Genomic DNA, 22,114 nt, shown 5'->3' on the forward strand with positions numbered 1-22,114 from the left:
GTATTTTCACCAGGAAGCTTCTGAAATAGTCGATAAAGAAAAATAAGTAATAGATCTATCAGGTTAATTCACAAATTTCCAAACTTTTCTGGCATCCTTTCGCTTAGAGGCAAAGAGGATTTTACACCAATTTCGGTCGACTTCTGTTTTTGCTGAAATCCATGCAGTTCTGTAATATAACACTCTTAATTTAGGTTAAGATCTCACTGCAGATTCTTGAGTTTTATTTATTTCTCAACACCATCAAAGCGTGATTAAGCTTCTTTCTTGCTATTAGTTGGGCTGATTTTTTCCTGGGCCTGATTAGAACTGAGACTGTAATAGTTCTTTTCCTGTGGGAGCCAACTTGACTCTTCAAGCGAAGCTGTGAGAATTGAGCCCACTATTCCAAAGGACTAGTGGTTGTTTCGCATAATTTCTCCCATTGAAGTCTGGCTTGATATTCTACTTTGTTGATACAGGCTACAGACCACTGCAGTATTTTGTAGTTAGCAGTTAAGGAATAACGGATTTCCGGTAAAGCTTGTTCATGCAAGGACACTTTTAAATTTTATCAAATCATTTGTGGCTGGTGTTCACTTTCCGGCCTATCTCCCAACTCATAATTAGTCACCAACTAAAAGAAAACTTCTGTTGTTAAAAGTGTGCTCTTCATTACCACCCTACATATGGCTGATACCCAAAAATTAGATCCTTCGAATTTAATAAACTAAAATTGATGTGTCTGTTGGTTTATGTTCATGTCTAAAATGTTAATATTGTTTGCCCTTCTCCCCTCCTTTTCTACTTTTTAATGCTGCTAATATTTGCATTAGTAGTCCGACGCACTTACTAGTATAGTGTAAAGTGCAGAAATACATAAAAAATTATTAAAAAATAAAAAAAGTCATTGTTTCTCCTTTCTGTTCTGAGGCACCATGTTTAGATTTGTTACACACAGATACATGCACATACCCAATTCCCAACCCCTTAATACTTGCACACACACACACACACACACACACACACACACACACACATCTATATATTCCATCAGCCACTGGTCACCGAAGCCTTCAGGTACATCCCAGATCTCTGCAGCACAAACATTATCCAATCACGCTATCACATTTTTATTGAAAATGGGAACCTACATGCCAGACTAAGGCTTCTGCAGTCAGTGTTAAATCACATTGTTTCACACTCTTTGAAACAGTGCCTTATGATAAGCAAAGTAGAAATATTTGAAAATAATTATTTTGAGTATTAATTACAAGTTTCAATATGGTTCCACCAACTTATACTCCTCTTGGATTTGAATCTGAAAACCTGCTGGTTACACAGATCTCTACATCAGAAGCTTTGCCGCCTGAGCTATATTGCTCTAAATAGGAACTTTCTGCAGCAGTGACCTGGGTTGTGTGTCATAAGGTTGAGTACAAAAATATTGTCCTAACCCAGCAATGCTTCAGAGAACATCAATTCCCAAAATACTGTTAAGGTAAGCATATAGCAGTAAGTATAGATGTACTATTCTTAACGCCACACTTATCCACCTTATTTTGTTGCGGTACACATACGTGAAGGGAACAATATATTTACCTTCGCAAATTGTTGTAGTGGTTATATTTTAAAACACAATATTCTGATAGAATACCACAAACTGAAATTCTTTGAGCGAAAAATTAGTTTTGGAGTTGTGCGAACTCCTCAGTCCTGAGATATGAACGCACATTGCACACCACATCTGAGGTACATTGTGTGAGCTCTGTGGGTGCATCAGTACAGCGACACTAGAACATTCTGAAAAAACAGATAGAAATGAGTACTAAAATCTCTGAGGATTTGTCAGTCCTCTGATAGTGGTGCATTGTCCAGGTCAGGTTAGAAGAGCATTTGGGAGACCTATGAAGGTATCTCAACACTGAAACAGGAAGGCATGCTGCAGATGAAGAGGGAATTACTTTGGAAGAGCCCTTTGGATGTCTATGGTAGGTGGAGGCCAGAACATGGTTCCAACCAGGAATTATGCAGGAGGTCTACAGCGTTCTCAGAACCACCATACAAATAATATTCCTTGGTGAGGGCATGATAATGGTGCATTGAGAGACCCGTGTGAATAACTCAGCATGAGGATAGTTGCACATGGGGAAGTCAGAACAGAGGTGAATAATCAGAGCTCTGACTATATCTCAGTACTGGGATAAAAGTGCACAGTGCAAGAAACATCAGTGGGGCATGGGATGACTGTCTCAGGATTGGAATCATAATATATTCAGGAAGTTGGTATTGGGGTACAGCCTGGTGGGTGCTTCATTACCTGATAACTAGGACAGTGACTGGTACCTATCAAGACAGAGGTGTTTTGTGAGAGCTCTGTGATTGTCTCATTCTGCAAAAGATGTGCTTGGAAGTTCAGGGTAGAGGTGTCTTGTGAGGGCTCTTAAGATGTTAGATCAAGGTAAAGGGACTAGAGGCTCATTTCCCACTCATAGAGGAGTGGGGAGGTCCAGCATAGAAGATGCCTGAACAAGAGCAATACAAAAAGGATTTCTATGCTGTTCCTCTCTAAAACCGAAGCTGTTTGGAGACGCCAAGTTTCTGGAGCTCACTGTTCCCTAGAAAGGGCAATAGTGGAGATCCATGTGTTGGATCATAATGCCCTCACACATCCTTTCTGCGGTGTTCAGATATTCGTAGTTTAATGGGTCTTGTCATCATCCCTATATAGTATAGGTTGCAAGGACATATCAGTAGGTATACACAGTTGGCTGTATTACAGTTAGTGTGTGAGCACATTTCCCATGAAAAGTTGTTGTTCAGGATATTCTTTTGTACTAAAGTGAATGCGCATGCCGTGCAAGAGCCAGATGGATAGTGGCCAATTACTGCTGGTAATTCCCACAGTGTTCCTCGTCTGTTTGTTTCTTTGGTTCTGGGTCTGGTGCTAATGAGCATGTCCTTAAGATTTCTAGAGCACTTGAACGCAAAACGTGGCTGATCAAATTGTACTGAACCTGTGTTCAGTATGCTCCAATGTTTTTTCAACACTTTTGTCAGTTTGTTGGACATTGGTGTGTATGTTGACACAGAGGTCAAGGTTTCTGTTTCACTTCACATCACAGCATCTACACTACAATGGCCTCACACTCGCACTTCCCCATACAGCAGTTGGATAGAAGATCTCCGACAAAGAGACCCTTTTAGGGAGCCCAGATGATGAAGCATGACACCTGAAAGGGTGTGTGAGGGCATTATGATCCAACACATGGATCTCCACTATTGCCCTTTCTAGGGAACAGTGAGATCCAGCCACTTGGCGTCTCCAAACAGCTTCGGTTTTTAGAGAGGAACAGCATAGAAATCCTTTTTGTATGGCTCTTAAGATGTCTCAGTACTGTAAAGCAGCTCAAAAAGCAAAATGATGACCAAAGATTTACTTGAACATTGAGGGCATTAAATGACACTTGTTGCTCAGGTTCAGGTTTAAAGTCTTTATTTCGATTTTTAACAAATCATAAAAGACACATTAAAATACAAAAGAATTTAACTGATTCAATTTAAGCAAGAAACAGGGAAAAACAAAACACAGTCTAAATGCCCCCCTTGCACTATAAGAGTTGATTGGCACCACAGCTTTGGTTGCACAAAACATAATAAAGCCAGCATTGGTAATGACAATAGACCTTGCTTTACAAGAGTGTTGTATGGCAGTGTAAGTATTATAAGTAAATCGCATGGGAATTAATATGTATTTGTTCAAAAACAAAGACCTGTAGAATAATATTGGTGTAGGGTAAAAGGTCAGGTGATAGTTGCACTTTCAAACTAGATCTAGAAATCCATATAATGTAATGATTGCATTCCTCCCATCTGTGCTCTTGCCCAAAAACAAAATATATCTTTTTCATCTAAGACATTTGAATAGAATTTGAACAGAATTGCAATATCCCATGTGTGCCCCTAAAAGTTCAAGCTCAGGCATCTGGATAATTAAACACAATGATCACAGCTGTTTGGAGGGCATGCCCTTTTTTGTGAAAGCACACAACTTTTGCCAAATCATAACATGTACTCCTGGCTCCCAACATATGGGTGGACCAAAAGCCCCTCTATGGTAAAATTCACACAATTGTCAGGCAACATCAGCGCTGTCAAGACAGACAATAAACATGCTTGCTAATGATAAGTCAGCTAAGGCGACCTCGCCATTTGGTGGCAGCAGATACTGTAGTTTCTTTTGCCTGGAGACCATTTTTTTCTGTTTGTGAGGTGAATCCAGAGTGACTTTCCCGAAAAAACTATTTGACTGGGATCCCAGAAAAGCTTCTGGCAGATGTGTGAGGAAGTGAAGGCAGCGCTTTTGTGCTGAAGGCCTTTGCCTATTGCAGAATTCACATACCTCTGACTTGCCTAAGTTGTCCCCTCCTCGCCCATCAATTGCATCACGCACCTTTTAGGTCACACACCTCAAGGGTTGAAATGAGTTATAGGAGGATAAGCAGACATTTATACCACACCTCAGGATTTGAGAAAATTGCTAACGCTGGTTTATATCAAAGGCATAAGATGCATATTTTTCCCCTGCAGGAATCTTACAAAAAATAAACGTAAATAAATGTAGGAAAACAACATAATATTGTCATGTTAATAAACAAACTTAGTGCAGAACCCTAGATCAAGATATTAGCACCATTAGTACACCCTGCGTTTTTTAGCACATAAACAAATAGTATAAGCCTACAGACAGCCGACCCAGCGTGGGTTTCTTATTTGCAGTGTTGTTTAGAAAATGATGCATTTCTTTGTTTACTCTTCCGCTTTCTTCCTCAACCCTTGCCTTCCACTGCAAACCCACTCTCTCTCTCATGCTGTATGGCATCAACCACTTGCTGCTGTAATTGTATTTTATTGTACATTATACACCCCTGCCCTCATTATTATACAAATGTCAAATTTGCATTCGGTCATTGGAGTGGCGCGATGTGTTCTGTGCTTCCTTCACTTCGTTTCCAGAAGGAAGTTTCTTGTAGATACTGGCGTTCTTCCAAAGTCAGTTTCACTCGGTGTCCAGCAAGGACGGTGGTGACATATGTGGCCTTACGCCAGAGCTGCCTAGTTGGGAATTGTGGAACTGGGTTCGAGTCCTGGGGCTGTATTACAGAGGGCGCCCCGGGGCCGCAACAGGCATTTGCGTCCGCTTTGTGCGCCCCGGGGCACTTTGGTATTACAGAAGGAGCCACAGAAACGTGTGCACCCCTTCTGTAATACTGGTAGTGCTAGCGCACTTAAAGCACCAGCACTACCTTCAGGGGGGATCCCCTCATTTGCATGGGAATCCCTTTGCCTCTGCGTCCGAGCCCCATTGCAGAAGCAGGTGCAAAGGTAAAGAAGCCCTCAGGAGGCGTCGGCCGCCCTCTGGCGGGCGAAAGGGGGTCCCATGGGCCTCCCAGTCACTGACTGCAGCCACCTGCAAGGGGGATCTCTATTCCCGCTCAAAAGTGCAGTCAGCTTGCTGCCTGCTCTGTGAAAACACGAAGAGGCTAGAAAGCAGCCATTCCGTTTTTTGCTCTGAATGCGATGCCCTGCGTGAGTTTGTGGCTGCCCTGGCGGCAGTGCTTTCATCGTGATAGGCCGCATTTTCATTGTTTGCGCTGGGCACTTGTTTTTAAAGGTGTCCCCGGCGCAAACATTGAAAATGCCCTTTTTGTGTTTAATGTGGAAGTGGGACTTTTAGCTCATCACCTCCTGCCAGACCAAGGGTGGGGCGGGGTCAAGGAGAGGGGGAGGTTCTCTACCCTGCACTAACTGGGGAGACCTATAAACAAATAAAAAATCAATTTAAAGGGACCACCGAACTCCTGTGGAGGTTGCAAAATCCCTGATGGATGTCAGCATCTCAGAGTCTGATCAAAGAGGGAAGGATCACTTGTCCTGTATAACGTCGGGTATGCCGGAACGGTTCTGACTAGTCCCAATAAAAAACCCTCATGCACGTGTTGGTGAGTTTGTGATGTTAAGAGGTATATCTTGGTTCTCCGCTGTCCCTCACACGTGTCTGCATAATCATAGGGTTTAGTAGTTTATGCAACCTCCTTGTGGATTCATGGAGACCGTCCCTGTGTTGATTGAGAGCTCTTTTTTTGCATTTATCGATGATTCTTTTGGGGTAGTACCTTTCTTCAAGTTTTCCACTCAGGTCGTTGGCTTGTTGTTTATATTCAGTTAGTTTGCTACAATTTCTGCGTAGCCTCAGAAATTGGCTATAAGGGAGGTTCTCCCTTAATGGTCTGGGGTGAAAGCTCTGAAAAGAAAGTAGGCTGTTCTTTGACGTTGGTTTAGAATACGTCTTAGTTTGTAAAGTCTGACCTTCTGCGTAAATAGTGATGTCTAGAAAATCAATTTGTTTGTTGCTGGCTGTATAGGTGAATTTTCTAATGAAAGAGAAACTTTGAGCTTTTTTTTTTGGACATATTTTTTGTTTACAAGAAAGCCCTGATTGCATGAATGGCCCTTAGTCTTGGACCATTCACCACAAACGAATTAACTCTCAAAGGTTCTATATTTTTTAAAATAACTCTTGACCTGTCATGGGAGTTCTAATGAAAGAGACATTTGTCCTCAATGTAGGAGGCCTTTTTGTCAAGTATGTGTTTTTTTCAGGCTGTATGAAATGCACTTTGCACCAAGGATGTCGCCTAGCAACGCGGAGCGCCATGCAAATATTTATTTCTATACCAGATAATGTAAATAGGATAAAAAAAACAGCCAAGTTAATTGAGCGGGTTCATTATAAAAAAGACAGTCGGTGCTCCCAGCCTGGTTCAAGGGTTCAGAGTTTGTTCTCTGTATGTGTGCACTCTGGGTGTGTTAAGCCATGCCACGCACGGCTGAAAGCAAACTATTGTGCAGAAGCCAAGTGCAACTGAATATATAAAAAAAAAAAAACGAACGTGTCCATTGTGGAAGGATTATGTTCATTCTCTCCTCGTGCTTGAATACGTTTCTTGAACGCCCATTCCGTACCAAACGGTGCGCAGGGTGATCAGAAAGGGCCAGTGGGGAGGGCAGTAGGTATCAGGCACTGAACACTGCTAATATTACACCCTCATAAAAGTAACATCTCAAATTTGTGTCCAACCTTGTGCCATCGGTGCTCGTGTTTCATTCCAGCCGGGCCCCCTGAAAGCCCTGAAACAAGTCTAGTGGACATTTCTGAGACTTGTTACAGACGTAGGGTCAGATTTATGTTGGGAATGCGCCACGTTTGCGTCACGCAACTGCGGCGTAAACGTGGCGCATCCCTACGACCCATTTACAACGTGACGCATCTAGGCAGATGCGTCATGTTATAAAGCCCTGCGCCACTTGTGGGCGTTCCGGCGCAGGGTGGGCGTTCCGGGGCAGGTGCGCCTCGCAAAAGTGGCTGAGTGAAATCAATAAGATTGCACTCAGTCACTTGCAGGCCAATGCTTGAAGCAGGCGTAGGTCTTGACGCAGCATTGTAAAGATGGGGAACCCCCGAGCCTTGCTGGAGCTGCGTCGGGCTTGCGATGCAACTCCAGCAATGCGCCACCTTTACGGCACAGATGCGTCACGCATCTGTGCCGTTTTTGCCCCATGGTGCGCCGCATTTACAATGCGGCGCACCATTGGTGGCGGCGCAAAATAACTGGCGCATCCCTGGGGATGCGCCTGTTATCATAAATCTGCCCCAAAATATATGTTTTACTCATACAAGGTCAGTATACTTAACAATCTGATTATGTTCACCCTATTATGCCTTGCAAACAGTATTTGGTGTCCATATAGGCCCTCAAGACGTTGCAGTTTATGGCAGTTTAATCTGCTGAAAATATAGCAAGCACTGGAAAATTCATATGCCAACACACGGGGAAAAAGGCATAAAAACTGCAGTTAAAGTCAGACCTATTGGTTTTAGCAATGTCTTTTCTTGATTGCAGCTTCTGAATTATAAAAGGAACTACTTTGCATGGATGGGGGGGGGTCAAGCTTCAAGGTTTTAATAGGTCTTTCTGGCATAACAGAGCAGTGGGTGAGAATCGTTTAAAAATGTTACCCAACTCAATTCTTCCCAACAAAGTAAAATAATTAGATGACATTTGTTTGTCTTCCATTTTGTCCCTGTCAAAAATGTTAAAATAAACAGTAAGTCAACCTACACGTTTTGATAGGATCTGCAATGCGGAACACATAAAGTACTGTCCGATGTGATCAATTTCCCTTGTTCAGTTACACGCCTTCGAGTAGAGAGTCATGTTACAAAAGGTGCACGCTGCGTGTCTCGCTTAAAAAATAATGGCCGGACTCACAAAGGTAAACTTACACGTTTAGGCCACTCCATGTTTTTGCCTTACACGTTGAGCCTGGCCTATATTTTTATGTGCGGTGTTCTCCGCCCCCGACTGCAAGGTCTCCGCTCCCGTAAACTTACTATTAAACTGCAGGTATGTGAATACTGAAAAAGCGTAAACTTACACAAACATGTAAATTTAAACTTTGTGAATCATGACCTAAGGGACGAAATTCAGATAGGATTAAATGCATATGCTTCTAATCCATATTTTCCACCTATAGATTTTGAAACGGACGAGTAGTAAGAGTAGTTACTTTTGTTATAATTGTATTCAAGACAATGATTAATCTATGGGTTATTTCTGATATCCCCATAACAGCTGAAAGGGTGCAAACGTGTGGGCCTTAAAGAATATGTTGTTTCTGTGTTTTAGGTGCAGATACTCTAAAATGATGACCTTGATGAGGTGTTTGTTTTGTTACCACCCTTTTGTGTTTCATAAATAGTCTGTCACTTCACATAGAAGTGTATGCTTGTGCAATGACTTTACAGTCCTGTGCCTTCTCAGACGTGTTCAATTCAGTTAATGGAACACATTTCTCAACATATATTATAACATTATAGCCCACTGTTGAGGGTGATACCAGTTGTTAAAGGCCCTTTGCCTATTTTATAAACACGTGTCATAGGCGAGGGCCAATAACAAGGGTGAGGATGTCTAAATACCAGTATAGTCACACACAGCGGTGTTATGAAGGAATTAGTACAGTCCAGTCACTGTGGATAAACTGTTCTAAATTAATCAGGGAGAAAGGCAAACAAAACAAAAATAAACATTGGTGTTTTGAAGTGATCTGTACGAGCCGTTATTGACCCTGTGACACTGTTGTTTTCAATGCTGCAAATAACATTCCAAAGTTCTAATAAATACTTATCCCTGAAAGGATGCTGCTTCAATACATTATTTATCATTATGACAGATATCCTGGCGTATGCAGTGACACTCTCCTGAAACTTTCTACGTTTGCTAACAAAGTGAGGGGCATATTATCGGTGTTAAAATTATCGCTGTTTTATCGTCAGGAAACTGCCGATAAAACGGCGATAATGGGCTTGATAATACGCCCTTGTTAATTCCCATAGATGCCCATGTTAACACCAGAACCTGGGCTTCTATCGGAATTAACAAGGGCGTATTATCAAGCCCATTATCGCTGTTTTATCGTCAGTTTCCTGCTTATAAAACCGCGATCATTTCAACACTGGTCCTTGATAATATGACCCCAGATGTTTCCATGTAGTGCATTCAGGCAGACTTGCCAATCTTAAACAGTGTTATCTACAGACAGTCCATTGACAAACCTAGATTAAGGTACTTGAACAAACCCAAGATTACATTTGCAAAAGTAAACATGGGGTCGATTTCAAATTAAAGGCGATATTAGCATGTTGCAAAAGAAATCCTCTCTTTCTAAAACCTGACTCCACATTTGCAAATAGACAAAAAAGTTAAGAGTGATCGCAGATCACGTCTTGTACCAATTAATACTAAAGTCACTGTTTTATTCGTGACAGAATGCGTAATTAACGAATTGATATAAAATTGGTATTTGGGAAAATCTTAGAACACTGTTTTCAATTCATAGGTTTCAATATATAAATGAGAGCATATGACAACAGTATGGTCAAGCTTTCCAGATATTCTTAAGTGTTTTGTGAATACGTGCTGGATGCTCTGCATGCACTTTCTCCTTACACTCCTTACTTACAGTGAAGGCACATGCATCACCCCGTCCCCCAACCTGTTGTCTAGGCAAATACAATCTTTACGATTAAAAATAGATACTGCTCCTCCTGTCACAGCCGCCCTTAGAAGAAGACCTGTCTGGCTCCTCTAGTAGCACCGCCGACTCACGGGTCAAGGCTAGTCGAAATGACTAACCGCTGTGAAGAGGAAGATAGCGCTTGGACTCTTCCGGGGCATCAACATCTACTACCTTTTCTTTCCTCTTTGGTCAGCAAGCCCTTCTTTTCCTTTAGCCAATACATACGCGATAAACACAATCTCTTGGCATCACATTTTACCTGGGATATCAATCTTACAATCATCTGGCTGGGCTGCCAGACCCTCCATTAAGGTTACACCCTCATCAAGGTTCCCAATGAGTCCCTCCAAGAACCCAAAGAGGTAACAAAGTCCCAGTCTGCGCTTATCTAAATGTTTCAAGTGTGGTTATTACGCTTAATGTTTCATTTTATTGTGTTGCATTGTTATATATTTAATAAAACACGAGCAACTGAAAAAAGCTCAAGGCAGAATTCCATCTGTATTATGCACAGACCCCACTTGAGATCTCTCATTGGACAATCTTTAAATTATCTTGTGAAGTATGACAAACATAGGGGCATATGGAAAAGCACCTATAGCTACAGGAATGTCACTTTTAACGACGTGGAGGTGGCAATAGGGTGTGTGCCTTATGTACAAGGATTAACGCTAGCTTGTACGTAAGGATCCCTTTCATGCTATGGTTAGTGTGAAAGGGGTGGGCAGTGGGTCTTGCGGTGGGCGTTCCACCGTGACACCCATTCATTTTGATGCTGCCCCCTATGTACAAGGGTGGCTTACATAGGAGGCAGTGCTAAAATTAAGACCAGGTAAATCCTGGTCTTAAGGCGAAATAAGGAAAAATGCATTATTTCTCCTCGTTTTTTGCTTTTTCCATTTGTGCTGCCTTGTGCGTTGGGGCTAAGTTACTAAACTTAGCACCATCGCAAAGGGAAATGCAAGACTGCACCACATTCTTGTAAATATGGTGCAGCCCTGTGATTCAGAAGTGGAGGAGAGAGGCGTTAAGACAGGACGGCTACGGCCTCTCTCCTCCACTTCCTTGTACATATCCCCTATAATCTCCTAATTGTTGAGGGTGCTGTATTCTTTCCTGATGTAGATGATGACATACATGAATCTTTAGTGTTCATGTTTAAAGTACCCTCTTAAAGTTAGGAAGAGGAAATATTACTGGAGTTTCATTTCAAGGTGAACTTGTGGAAAATGTTTAGAGCATCAAACCGCCCCTTAAAAAGGCGTTCGGCATGTGAGGCCAAAAATGCACATGAAAATGGGAAAAAAGTGTGTGAAGGCATAGAATTCAGACATAATTTAATCCAAAACCCCAGCAAGAATAATTGAGAATTTCAAACCTTAAAAATTTCCAGCAAAAATGGCCAAACACGTGTTTTTTGTCAACAACATCGTGGTTTTATGTGACAACCAATTCTGGGCATGCAACAAGTTGACTTTTCTTGTGCATGTTTCCAGAGTCAGTTTTGGACAGTAGGGCTCAAGGGCCCTTGTGAACAGTCGTCTCCAATGGGGCTCCATTTGGGCTCATGAAATCTACAGTCCACCGCCAATATGTTTAGCTTTTAATGAATATTCAGTGTGAAACTTTGGGTGAGAAAGAGGAATTAACAGGCCCAGAATTACTAATTATCTATGTAACGCCTCTTCTCTAAAGGCACCCGCATAGTAATGCATGAATTATTAAAATGTATATAGCACTGCTGATACCCCAACAGGCTGACCAGGCACTAGTGGGACCACAGGAGCTAAGAAAATGAGATAGCATGTCTGAAAACTCTACTTGTAAATTGGATTCATGTCCAGATGTAGATTTAAGACTTCTTTTTTAATCGATCCCAGAAGATCCCATGATATACATGTTGTCTTCAGCTATGTTTGAGACGAAGGGATGAGTAGTAACCCACTACTGTTGCTTGAAGTAGACGAGGAAGAGCAGATAAAGGGTGACACCATTTTAATATCTAGTGGTCCCCCACAAAGTTAAGGTGTGCAGAGAAATTTATAAAAAGGAAATTAAGAGGAGGAAACTCGCCTTGCAGGCGGAAGCGTGGGCAGATTTACGAGAAGCGGGGGAAGAAAGGACCTAGCAGGTTTCTGGAAAATAATTAATAACCCAACCTTCCAGGAAAAAGATACCCCGGAAATAGGGGCCAATATTCTCCCAGAGCAGTGGGTTAACCACTATAGGGGCCTGTACAATCATGAGCCTTGTTCTACTGTAGACCTACCGGCCATTCCAACTGAGGCTCCACTGGTAGAATTCTCCATTAAGGAGATCATTGCAGGGATTGAGGGCCTGATCAAAAATAAAGCTCCGGGGCCTGATGGAATCCCCCCTGATCTGTTTTTGAGTAACATCGAACTCTGGGCTCCCCTAATGACAAGGGTTATTAATACTGCTATCATCTGTGGCCTGCCCCCGTCTTGGTCCACGGCAGTAATTGTGCCGATTTTCAAAAAGGGCAACAGGGATGACCCAAAGTGCTACCGCCCGATCTCCCTGATTGATGTGTCAGCAAAACCTTTGGGGAGGGCAATTCTTAATAGACTGTCCGAGTGGACCGAGGAAAAAAATATCTTCTCGGACACTCAATACGGATTTAGGGCAGGGAGGTCCACTAGTGACCAGTGCCTGAACCTTTATATGCTGACTGCCAAGTATACCATGGCTAGTGATGAATCCATCTACATGGGTTTCATGGATCTGGCAGCAGCATTCGATCACGTCAATAGGGAAAAATTGTGGGGCATGATGCTTAGTATGGGGATAGAGAGTGGTCTAATTAATATATTGAGGGAACTGCACAGTGACACCACCGCCAAAGTCCGCTTTAATAGGGAGGGGGGGCTGACTAGTTCTTTTCCCTGTAAGAGTGGAGTCCGACAAGGCTGCATTCTTGCTCCCTTTTTGTTTTCCCTTTATATTAATAATTTGGAGCAGTTTCTGTTAGGTCTGAAGGCAGATTGCCCAAGGGTTGGGTCGCGTCATATTCCTGTTCTGCTTTATGCAGATGACGCGGTACTGATCGCACGGACACCAAGGAGCCTACAAATCCTGATTGATGGTTTTGTTAGGTTCATGAGTGCCTTGGACCTTTCTGTAAATCTGAGTAAATCCTATGTGCTCCTGGCGGGGAAAAAAACCACCTCTAAATATACATACAAAATAGGGAGCCACATTGTGGAAGAAGTCAAAACGTTTCCATACCTTGGTGTAACATTTGATGGTGCCCTGCGGTTTGATACCCTGGTGGAGGAACGTTGTGGTAAAATGATTGCATCTAACGGGTCAATTGCTAGCTATGGCAGGAGGCTAGGAAGATGGTCCCCGGAACAGGTGATAAATCTGTACAGCTCAGTATCATGCTCCAAGGTAATTTACGGGGCAGAAGTATGGGGCTTTGTCAATACCACTAGTATCCAACGTGAAGAAAATAAATATCTGAAATCACTCTTGAGGGTACCACAAAGTACTGCTGGTTTGATTGCCCATAGGGAGCTAGGGAGACCATATATAGAAGATCTGATAAAATTGAGGCCTATTATCGCTTGGTTAAAAATCTGGTACAACCCTGATGCGACACTCAGTAGAGAAATCTTATCGGACTGCCTAAAAAGGGACAAGTGTATGCGCATCCCCTGGCTCCTTTATGTGAAGAATACCCTGGAGGAGCTAGGTTTTGGGAACCTCTTTACTCATCCTGTAAATATTGTAGCCCGGAATAAACTGCATGTAGGGAGAATTTTTCTAGAGCGGAAAAACCTACGCAGAGATGAGGCTGAAGGGTGCAAAAAGACAGTGAGGGCCCATCACCTAGTGAAGAGTGTGGAAGGTATGGAGCCATACTTGTTCCTCATGTACAATGCACAGGATAGGTTCCTGATGTGCCGTTTCAGATTGAACCTTCTCCCATTTATGTTGGCATCACCAGCGGGGTTTGCTACATCAATAGAACAGAAGGGGCCCTGCGGCGGCGACAACAGGTCTCCGCAGGACTCCCTTCATTTTGTTTTACTCTGCCCCTTTTACTCAATGCCCAGACGCAGATACCTTGTAAATATTTTGAAAAATGCTAATTTGGTCCATGCTAGGGAGGCACTTGTATTCTTACAGAAAGCTGAGGAACCCCTAACACTGTGTAGCATTATGAACTTTATCAAGGTAGCACTTCGTTTAAGGCTTACTAGAGGAGAAGACTGAAATGTTTTTACTTTAACTTTTAAGTGTTAAATATGGCTATATTGTTGTATTTATGTTTTGTTAATTCACTGTACAAAGAACCCTGAAATGTTTAATGACTTTTTAACATGTAAATATGAGTGTGCTTTTATGGTGTTTTTTAAATCACCGAATAAAGATTCTTTGACTTGACTTGACTTGATCTAGTGGTCTAAATACTTACTGTAACATGTCTGTATTTTTCAATAGACTGTGCTTCTAGAAGTAGTGGCCATTGGAAAGCTCTTGTGGGAGGGAGCAGAGAAGTATAATTAAAAAAAAAGTGTTGGGTGGAAACTGCATGGCCGTGTCAGTCTAAAAGAAATGTTGATCAAAATTAAAACATATTCTTTTGGTCTCACAAAGCATAAATTACCATAGGAGTTGCACTGAAGGAAATTGGTAGAATGCTGTCACTGACAGTGAAGTTAGCCTTTGGGGGAATAGGGTCGAACAGTTGCCCCATGCTTTAATGCTGGAGTGGGCGGAAGAAAATGTAAATGACACAACAACAGATCAATGGATGAAGACTGTTGGCTGAAAGCCCCCATAAGCAAAAATATTTTGCATATAATTGTATTAAAATCAAAAGGTCTTGGCTATAGCCAGACCTTATAAAGGCTGGGGTAAAACAGGTGACGGATGCAGGGGTAGTTCTCTAATTCAAATTTATGCATTATATTTTTAGACATGACCACAAATGTTTGAAACAAGGCATGATATCATGCACAAAAGCAAACATTCATTGATATATGTACCGATGTTTACAGGATATCCACAATACTTTGTATGTGGCCAATGTACATATAATTTGCTTCAATGGAGATTATTTACTTGTTCCCGATGATTTTCTATAGGCTATCTGTTTTTGGACATTAGTGTATCTGAATACACCAGCAAAAACATACCTAAAAGAAGAGTAACTTTATTGAACACAAGAAAACCTGATTTATTCGAAAGTATCCTTCACAGTTTCCTGCAGTCGCCTATTTTTCGGAAAGTGAACGACACACAATTACAATTATATTTCAAGGGCGAGATGTACCAAAGGGTTTTACCAATTCTATGTCTATGGGAAAATACGTTCATGTGTGCCCTAGTTCCTTGAATATTGAATCTATATATCGAAGCACATTGCAGACTGCCATGGATTCATACCACTTACTTGGACATGAAAATCTACAGTGCCACCACAGTTTTCATAAATGGCATCTTGGGCATTCCCGCTCGGTCTCTATGGTTCATATCCTGTATCAATATCTCGTCGCAAAGTTTCCTCTGTTATTGGGCTGAAACTCTGGAATAAACTCCCTTCACTTCTGCTCAAGTAGTGTATCTTAAGTTTGTATTATATAATTTTTCCTACACTAACAGGAGTGGCTTGCAAACTCCACTTTAGAAAAACCTTTAATGTTTGTCAATAATGTTCTTGTTAACATCCATTCTGATCCAGCCTAATGGATAAATAGCAAATCAGGTGCTTTGTAGCTGAACACACTGAAAACATTCATCACTGTAGAATTGTCTTTATCTCTCAGATGGTCAGTTTTGTTCTGATTCCACAAGTTAGTCTCTGTATTTTGTACAGGAAATCCATCTTTTCTGAGTGGCCACCCTGGCCTTTTCACCTCTTGCTGCACCCTATACTTTTACTGGTATGAGAGCTCTGAAGTATAGCAAAAAGTAAGGGATGGAAGGCTTGAATTAATTCCAGCCACTAGTAATTGCTCGGGTCGCATCCCATGCATCGTTATTTTGCACACCATGTCACTCGGGTGGTACTCATCTATATGCAAATCAGTCTTGACCCTGCTCCAGTCAGAACAGTCCAACTCCAACTGCCGGGTCAGGTCCTCCCTTAACCAGAACACAAGCAACCCAGGACTGGTTTCACCTTAGTTATGGGCTCATCAGCCAGGTACAGCTTGTTTCCAGTGACACAGTGAGTACAGGACCCAAGTCTGGGCATACCTATCCCACTTAGAGCTGCACAGAAAAGAATACCAAAAAGTGATGGCTGTAATGCTTGAATTAATCTCAGCCACTGATAATTCTTTGGGCCGTAAAATAACTGTGGTTTGTTATGCAGCCCGGGTGATTACCAGTGGCTGAGAATATTCCAAGCATACCATCCATCAGTGTTTTGTACAGTTAAGGTATTAGCACTTTACCCCCGCTAACCAGGAGTAAAGCTTTTGCGCAACTAATTTGAACATGATGACCTTGTTATACAGCTGATTGGCATATTTAGCTTATCTATAAGTCCCTAATATATAGAGCAAAGTGTACCCAGGGGATAGAAGTTAAAGGACACCAGTGGGCTGCAGCCCCTATTGTGCCACCCACTACAGTGGTAGTGCAAACATGGCTTGAGGCCTACCAGTGCAGCCTGACTGTAGCAGTGTAAAAACTACAATTCTACCTGACAAACTAGATTATCTTGACAGTTCAAAACCTCCCTTTCAAATATTTATAAGCTACCTATGGAGACCTCGTTGCCTACAAGGTAGGAGGCATAGTATAATATAGGATTTAGTATAGTTGTGCACATTTCCTTTAACCCCATGGATGCTTATGACGAGCCCAGCACAGTGGAGTTGTGCTCATGACGAGCTGGGCTGGTCATAACGGCAGCGCCACTCCCCCGCGTGGCGAATTCCACGCCCCTGCGGACGTTCTATTGGAGTGGGCGGAGTCATGACGAGTCCAGCGCGTCATGAGCCCATCTCCACTGGGCTGTTTTAACACGACAATGGAAACCCAAAAGGAATCATACTAGAGATCTAATCTAAGTAATTACGAGAGGCTCTGTGATTGAAATAGATTCTCTAGACAAACATGACATGCTATTTTCTGTCCTGATGATGATGCAAGTATTTCGTAACTGCATCAAAACGTCGTCGACCTCACTGCACCATATGTTGGTTTGACCTCATAAATATTGAACAACAATGGGTTGCTATGAATGTGATCTAGTCTGTATAACCAAAGAATAAGTACAGACCGCTTTTGTGCGTTTTTACATAATTGTTTTGTCACTTGTTCTGTCTTGTCCTCTGTGGGTCACAGGCTGTGCCCACTTTTGTATAATTGTTATATATATGGAACAATACTAAAAATTGAAAAATAAAAAAACCTGTCCGGCTGGACAGAGGTCATATATACTATTTAGTATATGTCTATTATTTACGTGATCCTTAATTACTAGGGTCCCCTGTTCTGTACATCTCCACTGGGCAGCATGATGAGCTGGACTCGTCAGGAGCACTGCGGCGACGTGCTTGCCCCCTCCCCCCGCACCGCAGGGGAACTACCCCCGCTGCGAAAGTGTTAATTTCCTACTGATTGCAGACCTTCAAGTTCATGAGGCTGTGCTCCCCACAAAGCCCCACTCACTCCCCGGCCCTACCCCTCCTCTCACTTCGTCAGTCTTTTCTGTGTTAGAAGTTGGCAGATCTTCAACTGCGTTCTATGACAAGTGAATGAAAGCTGAACACTGGTATGCAGTAAAATAAACCATGTCAATGTTTAGACAAACGAGGAATGTGACTAATGTTGTTCTAATCTCTTGGCTGCTTCTTGTTTCCATAGGGGACAAAGTCATCCCGCTTTGCTTTCCTGTGTGCGGGGTGTGCAGAGTGTGCAAGCACCCAGACGCCAACACCTGTGACAGAATTGAGTGAGTTTTCCGGGTTTTCTTCTTATGTACACCTGTCACATAAAACTGCTGGATGTAAATGTGTGATATTCTGAATTTGTACTACCACCTGCTCCTTCTGTTGCTTTTGTATGCCAGCTCAGATGAAACAAGTGCTGGCAAAGCCATTAGCTCTGGGCATTTTATAAGTTAAAGTGATTGACAGCCAAGTTTGTGGTTGTGGGGATGGATGAATGGCTGAATGCCAGAAAGCGTCAACAGCTGCATGGATGAGAGGCCAGGGTACGAATAGATGAATGAGTGAGTGACCGACCGAGTAGCAGAATAATTAGTTGGTTTGTGAATGCATGTATTGATGATTAAATAAGTCAGTCCATGGATAATTTGTTAAACTTTTTTAGAACATGAAAGGATGGCTGAATGAATGAATAAGTGAACGAATTCTTGATTTGGAGTTGACAGTTTTACCAATACAAGCTTATGTCTTAGGCAACAGTGGAGAAAATGTTATAAAATCCACAAAATACAATTTTTAGGCTAGTGCCATCATTAAACCATGGGCAGCAACCACGTGCCAATAGTACCTACTGAATGCTAAGAATTGTCATCATTACATCAGTCAGCTTTGCACACAAAAATCTTGAGTACCAATCCAGACTTGCAAGATTACTAGAAATACTGGCTGCATGACTACATTTGCACCACCACTCATTAATTCTTAGTGCATGTTATGTCAAGCAATTTGCGAGTACCAGTAGCTCATGCAATGGTAGAGAGACAAAATATCGAAATTAAAATATCGATATACAATAATATCGATGTTTTAATTTCGATGGTATAGAATATCGATGTGCAATAATATCGATAGACAGAATATCGATATTAAGGTATGTATGTTACTAATATCCTAATTATGTTTAGTGTTATGTATTTTATTATGTTGTTTATATGTTTGTTAAACATGTTTTTAATGTATGTTTAGAAATGAGTAATTTTGATTACATTTTGCGTTTTAGTATCAGAGCCGGTTGTGGGTTAATAGGGGAATAGGGTGGGAAGTAATTTATTTATAATTAATTAATTATTATTATTTTTAAATATTTTTGATTAATAAATAATTATTAATTAATATTTATTTGGTAATTAATTCTTATTAATTAAGTAATTAAATTAAGTAGAGTTAATGTAGTAATATTTATTATTTTCTGTTATTGTTAATTAATAATTAATTAGTAATTAATTATTATTAGGTGATTAAATGACAATTACATTTTTTATGTGATTTATTTATGTGTAGTGGGTTGTGTGTCTATTGGGGAATAGGGTGTGACATAATTAAATTGAATTAATTAAAGAGCCTGTATTTATTTATTGTTAATTAATTGTTAATTAATCGTCAAACGAATTGTCCAGATTGTTGGTGTAGGGCATAGCCTCAACCAAAGAGTGTCTCCAGGCACAAAGATACTAACAGGCATATGCATCAAAGTAAATACCGGGAGCAAAGGGGCAGATTCTCAGAATCTGCCCCTTTGCTCCCGGTATTTTTGCATTTGGGATGCATCATCCCAAATGCAAAAATCGCAATTTAAGGAATCTTTAAATTGAGATTCCTTAAATTGCGATTGCATTTAAGGAATCCCAAATTGAGATTCCTTAAATGCAATGCATGAAAGTCAAAAAAATAGCGAATTCGCTAATAGGAGTAGCAAATTATGATGAAGTTTAACTTCATGGTAATTTGCTAAAACTTTTAAAAAAAGCGCTTTTTTGCATTTTTCAAAGTTTCATGTTGCACATACACATGCCCTTAGGGCATGTGTGTGTGCAACATATGTGCAGAGATCAATTTCAGGGGTGCAACAGGGTGTCATTTTGACACCCTTGCACCCTTGAAATTGCATGAGCAATTTGCGAGTATCTACTGGTACTCGCAAATTGCTCATGCAATCTCCAATACATTCCAATACCTGTAGGCCCATAGGAATGAATGGGACAGCATTCCTTAATTGGGACTAGCAATTTGCGAGTAGCAATTAAGGAATGTTAAGGAATCGCTATTTTAATAGCGTTTCCTACATGCATAGGCTTTTGCTATTCCTACATAGCGATTCCTTAAAAATCGCTATTTAGGAATAGCAAAAGGCTACGTTGATGCATCTGCCAGATATACATACAAAAATATCGACGCAAAAATATTGACATCAAAAATATCGGAGTTCTATCTACATAATGGTAAGTACAAAAATATCGGAAAAAAATATCGTAGTACAAAAATATCGAAGTTAAAAATATTGGTTTTTTAAATGTATTAATAATGATGTAAAATAATATAAACATACATATAATTTAACAAATTATAAATATAAACATTAAAACATATTTAAAAAATAATAACTAATACATATATATTTCAAATGAACTAAAAACTTTAAATATAAATTAATATATATACTTACTCCATATATTGCAACAGTAGGGAAAGCGTTGGATAGCGTAGGGGTAAAAATGACTATTCCCACTCCAGAGGGTGCAACAGTAGGGAAAGCGTTGGATAGCGTAGGGGTAAAAATTACTATTCCCACTCCAGAGAGTGCAACACTAGGGAAAGCGTTGGATAGCGTAGGGGTAAAAATTACTATTCTCACTCCATAGAGTGCAACAGTAGGGAAAGCGTTGGATAGCGTAGGGGTAAAAATTACTATTCCCACTCCAGAGAGTGCAACAGTAGGGAAAGCGTTGGATAGCGTAGGGGTAAAAATTACCATTCCCACTCCAGAGGGTGCAACAGTAGGGAAAGCGTTAGATAGCGTAGGGATAAAAAATACTATTCCCACTCCAGAGGGTGCAACAGTAGGGAAAGCGTTGGATAGCCTGGGGGTAAAAATTACTTCCCACACTACTCCCCCTTTAACACACAGCACACTACACATACAAAAAAAAACAATTAATATAAATATCAATTAATCAATTGATAACAATTAATATTATTACATTGATGTAATTATTAATTAACTAATTAACACATATTAATTACCAATTAATATTTAATTACCAATTAATAATTGATTAACAAGATATTTACAAGAATCAACAATATGCAATAATAAATTATTTATAATTAAAATGAAATAATTAAATAAACGAATTACCAATTAATTAATTAACAATTATATAACAATAAATAAATACAATCTCTTTAATTAATTCAATTTAATTATGTCACACCCTATTCCCCAATAGACACACAACCCAGTACACATAAATAAATCACATAAAAAATTTAATTGTCATTTAATCACCTAATAATAATTAATTACTAATTAATTATTAATTAACAATAACAGAAAATAATAAATATTACTACATTAACTCTACTTAATTTAATTACCTAATTAATAATAATTAATTACCAAATAATTATTAATTAATAATTATTTATTAATCAAAAATATTTAAAAATAATAATAATTAATTAATTATAAATAAATTACTTCCCACCCTATTCCCCTATTAACCCACAACCCGCTCTGATACTAAAACGCAAAATGTAATCAAAATTACTAATTTCTAAACATACATTAAAAACATGTTTAACAAACATATAAACAACATAATAAAATACATAACACTAAACACAATTAGGATATTAGTAACATACATACCTTAATATCGATATTCTGTCTATCGATATTATTGCACATCGATATTCTATACCATCGAAATTAAAACATCGATATTATTGTATATTGATATTTTAATTTCGATATTTTGTCTCTCTACCATTGCATGAGCTACTGGTACTCGCAAATTGCTCATGCAATCTCCAAGTCATTCCTATGGGCCTGTAGACCCATAGGAATGAATGGGACAGCATTCCTTAATTGCGACTAGCAATTTGCGAGTAGCAATTAAGGAATGTTTAGGAATCGCTATTTTAATAACGATTCCTACATGCATAGGCTTTTGCTATTCCTAAATAGCGATTCCTTAAAAATAGGTATTTAGGAATAGCAAAAGGCTACATTGATGCATCTGCCGGTTAGTGTTTATATTAAGTTTGAGTGTTATGGA

At 40.3% G+C, this 22,114-nt stretch overlaps 1 protein-coding gene across 1 annotated transcript in view; it reads left to right on the plus strand.

Moving 5' to 3' along the window:
• Window positions 1–22,114, plus strand: part of LOC147727425 (alcohol dehydrogenase 1-like) — an 81,835-nt gene that overhangs the window by 36,281 nt on the left and 23,440 nt on the right. The window contains exon 4 of the mRNA XM_086961502.1: window positions 17,974–18,061. Coding sequence (XP_086817628.1) covers window positions 17,974–18,061 — 88 coding nt within the window. The remainder of the gene's footprint in view (window positions 1–17,973; window positions 18,062–22,114) is intronic.

The sequence above is a fragment of the Lissotriton vulgaris genome, chromosome 3_1 (genome assembly GCF_964263255.1).
Source record: "Lissotriton vulgaris chromosome 3_1, aLisVul1.2, whole genome shotgun sequence".
Lineage (NCBI taxonomy): Eukaryota > Metazoa > Chordata > Amphibia > Caudata > Salamandridae > Lissotriton > Lissotriton vulgaris.